At 46.0% G+C, this 3,983-nt stretch overlaps 1 protein-coding gene across 2 annotated transcripts; it reads right to left on the reverse strand.

Annotated features, from left to right (window-relative positions):
• Positions 1–1,578: 1,578 nt before the first annotated feature.
• Positions 1,579–2,732, reverse strand: LOC123185551 (uncharacterized). Of its 2 annotated transcripts, XR_006493432.1 has the most exons (3): positions 2,011–2,732; positions 1,756–1,915; positions 1,597–1,678 (listed from the first exon to the last, which is right to left on the reverse strand). XR_006493432.1 is itself a non-coding variant. In XM_044597413.1 (2 exons), the coding sequence occupies exons 1-2, from the start codon at positions 2,523–2,525 to the stop codon at positions 1,843–1,845; spliced, it is 588 nt and encodes a 195-aa protein (XP_044453348.1). In that variant the 5' UTR covers positions 2,526–2,732; the 3' UTR covers positions 1,579–1,842. The 2 variants fall into 2 exon arrangements, 1 of the variants encoding a protein (XP_044453348.1); XM_044597413.1 differs by having other exon boundaries at positions 1,579–1,915.
• Between the last annotated feature and the right edge of the window lie 1,251 nt (positions 2,733–3,983).

Below are 3,983 nucleotides of genomic sequence, written 5' to 3' on the forward strand. Positions count from 1 at the left end.
AGGCCGTCCGACTTCCCCTTTAATTCCCGCGGCCATTATAACCTTAGTCTCTTCAACCTTTTGATCGCTCCCCACAACACAACAAGCACACCCAGGACGACACGTAGAGAGGGGATGTCTAGCGGCACTCCAATGGAGTTTGGCAAGCATAAAGTGGAGACCCACGCGAGGTAGACGGATCTCTCGGTGGTGTACGCCATTGACCCGGCCATGGTGGACGACTACATCAACACCGTTGAGCAGTTGCTTGCTCGAGACAGGTACAAGGTGGTCAGCATCGACCTCCAATACATAGGCGATCCTCCCAACATAGATCAAAAGGTTGTCGTCGCCTAGTTGTGTGTGCGCCATCATGTCCTCATCTACCACTCCTGCATGGCCACAGAGCCTTGCGACCGTTTCACCAGGTTTGTCAACAGCACCGACACAAGTTCTCTATGGTGTAAACCACCGATGATGTAAAAGCGCTCAGGGTTACGGGCTTGGCCTGCAAGAACCTTGTTAAAATCTATGAGCATTGCAGGGTCTGGGGCAGCACGAAGAAGGAATCCCGGTTGAACTCGCCTTGGCCATCATCGACCCATAGTACGAAAAGATGAAGCATGATGCCAACAGAACACATCATGTATCCTGGCACGGGGTCTGAATGCAGAAACTGGATGGACCTCACCTCAGGTTCGCAGCCAAGAGCGTGTACACATGATACGAGATGCACAGGCGGATCATTGACATGAGGAAGTGCCTCGTTACCAAAATCAACAAGGCCGGATCAAGCCACAAGTAGAGCAGTAGTGGCAAGCGTCACAAGAAGTAGATGATGATCAGATGATCGTTTATCCTAGTTAATTATGCATGTAATATATAGTTGACTTTGGTGTGTGGAAATGTCATGTGTGTAGTAGCCACCTATGTAATTATGCATGTAATAGTTTACTTTGGTGGGTGCAAATGTCATGTGTGTAGTAGCCACCTATGTAATTGGATGTTTAATTTGGTTATGCAACCATGTCCTTATAAGTGTGTATATATATGTTGTTGTTCTATATGCAATCCCAACGCACAACAACACGTCTTATTAGCAGCAATCGTCTGTGTTATTATCGGTCTTCACACACATTTCTGATTACAGGCTTGTTTGCCGCGTATCACACACATCTTGTTATATTGAACCGTTTCTGTTATCTTGGCTCAACGCAAACAGTTCATTCGAGTAAATTATTTGCGCTCTATCACACACACCTTGATCTAGCTGACCATTTCTTTTGTTCCGCCTAATCACAAATAGTTCATCCGAGTGAACCATATGCCGTATAACACACACACTTTCATCTGGCTGCCTGTTTTTGTTCTTCTGCCTCATTGCAAACAGTTCAATGAATTGAACCGTATGCCCTGCATCGCACACGCAACTAAAAATTTGAACCGTGTTTGATGCATCCGTCATCGCAAATGTTTTGCATCTTTTTTTTTGGTTTTTTACATCACAATTTGTGATTATTGCATCGCACACAGTTTCTTTGAAGGGTCTCTGATCGTAGTGTCACGTAGCAGCATCCTGAAGTAGTGTTGGATCACTAAAATAGAAATGAAGAAGCTTGAGCTTTTGCCAATCTTTGTCCTTAGCATTTTGAAGGGGTTGCACGTCATCTTGTCCTTGCCACTCCACTGTTGAACTTATCTGAAATATACTTGATAAAACTATTAGTCCAACAGCCAATATGTTGACATTGATTACCAAAATCACCCAGGGAGCACCTGTGCTTTCATATGTGTAGATGGCACTTTTCCCACTGGTAAGTACAAGGGTCAGATCCTGACCGCCATTGGTCTAGACGACCAAAATCAAGTAGTCCCATTGGCATTTGCATTTGTGGAGAGTGAGAGCATTGAAAGTTGGACATGGTTCTTCAGGCAACTGAAAATAGCAGTTGTGCAGGATAAGCCAAAAATGTGTGCATCTTTCATGACAGGCATGCAGGTATACTCAGTGCGATAAATAAACTGACAAACCTTGGTCCTAAGGAACAAACTCCATGGTAGGACTTGCAGAGCCGTTGGTGCATGAGCCATCGGGGGGCTAATATCTTCTCGTAGTTCAGAAATAAGAACCTCATGAATATATTCAAAAAACTCTGCAAGCAGAACCAGCTATGGAAGTACGATTTGATACATGGCAGACTTAATGTGTGCACACAGAGACATGTTAGGGACCAGAAAGCTGCACGAGATGCAGTGGTGAGAGCACATGTTGAAGCAGTAGCTGCATAGTTAGCAACAGGAACAATGGCCGTGGAGGAGGAGCCTGTTGGGCTTTGTGACTTGCCAAGATTTGACCCACCTGGTACTAGGAGAAGGCTTGGGAGGACAATTAAAACCTTTGGCCAGTGGATAGAGCATGAGCCTCTAGAGAGGTGGTCCTTGCTGCATGACACATATGGAGCAAGGTACGGTGTCATGACTACCAACCTCACTGAAACATATAACTTTGTCCTCTGAGGAAACCGGGCCTTGCCACTTATAGCCATCGTTGAGGGTATTTTTGAAGGAAATATGCCCTAGAGGCAATAATAAAGTTATTGTTTATTTCCTTATATCATGATAAATGTTTACTATTCATGATAGAATTGTATTAACCGGAAACATAATACATGTGTGAATACATAGACAAACAGAGTGTCACTAGTATGCCTCTACTTGACTAGCTCGTTGATCAAAGATGGTTATGTTTCCTAACCATAGACATGAGTTGTCATTTTATTAACGAGATCACATCATTAGGAGAATGATGTGATTGACTTGACCCATTCCGTTAGCATAGCACTTGATCGTTTAGTTTGTTGCTATTGCTTTCTTCATGATGTATGCGTGTTCCTATGACTATGAGATTATGCAACTCCCGTTTACCGGAGGAACACTTTGTGTGCTAGAAAACGTCACAACGTAACTGGGTGATTATAAAGGTGCTCTATAGGTGTCTCCGAAGGTACTTGTTGGGTTGGCGTATTTCAAGATTAGGATTTGTCACTCCGATTGTCGGAGAGGTATCTCTGGGCCCACTAGGTAATGCACATCACTATAAGCCTTGCAAGCATTGCAACTAATGAGTTAGTTGCGAGATGATGTATTACGGAACGAGTAAAGAGACTTGCCAGTAACGAGATTGAACTAGGTATTGAGATACCGGCGATCGAAACTCGGGCAAGTAACATACCGATGACAAAGGGAACAACGTATGTCGTTATGCGGTTTGACCGATAAAGATCTTCGTAGAATATGTAGGAACCAATATGAGCATCCAGGTTCCGCTATTGGTTATTGACCAGAGACGTGTCTCGGTCATGTCTACATAGTTCTCGAACCCGTAGGGTCCGCACGCTTAAAGTTCGGTGACGATCGTAATTAGGGTTTTTGTGTTTTGATGTACCGAAGGTTGTTCGGAGTCCCGGGTGTGATCACGGACATGCCGAGGAGTCTCGAAATGGTCGAGACATAAAGATTTATATATTGAAAGCATGTATTTGGATATCAGAATCGTTCCGGGTGAAATCGGGATTTTACCAGAGTACCGGGGGGTTACCGGACCCCCCCCCCCGAGGGTTAATGGGCCTACATGGGCCCTAAGGGAGAAGAGGAGGGACGGCCAGGGCAGGCCACACGCCCCCTCGCCCCCTAGTCCGAATAGGACAAGGAAGGGGGGCGGCGCCCCCCTTTCCTCTTTCCCCCTTCCCCTTTCCTTCTCCAACAAGGAAAGAGGGGGGAGTCCTACTCCTGGTGGGAGTAGGACTCCTCCAGGCGCACCCCTAGAGGCCGGCCGCACCTCCCCCCTCCCTCCTTTATATACAGGGGTAGGGGCACCCCGTGACACACAAGTTCATCTTCGTGATCGTTCCTTAGCCATGTGCGGTGCCCCCTTCCACCATATTCCACCTCGGTCATATCGTAGCAGTGCTTAGGTGAAGCCCTGCGTCGGTAGAACATCATCA

The sequence above is a fragment of the Triticum aestivum genome, chromosome 2A, assembly GCF_018294505.1.
Source record: "Triticum aestivum cultivar Chinese Spring chromosome 2A, IWGSC CS RefSeq v2.1, whole genome shotgun sequence".
In the NCBI taxonomy this organism is placed as follows: Eukaryota; Viridiplantae; Streptophyta; class Magnoliopsida; order Poales; family Poaceae; genus Triticum; species Triticum aestivum.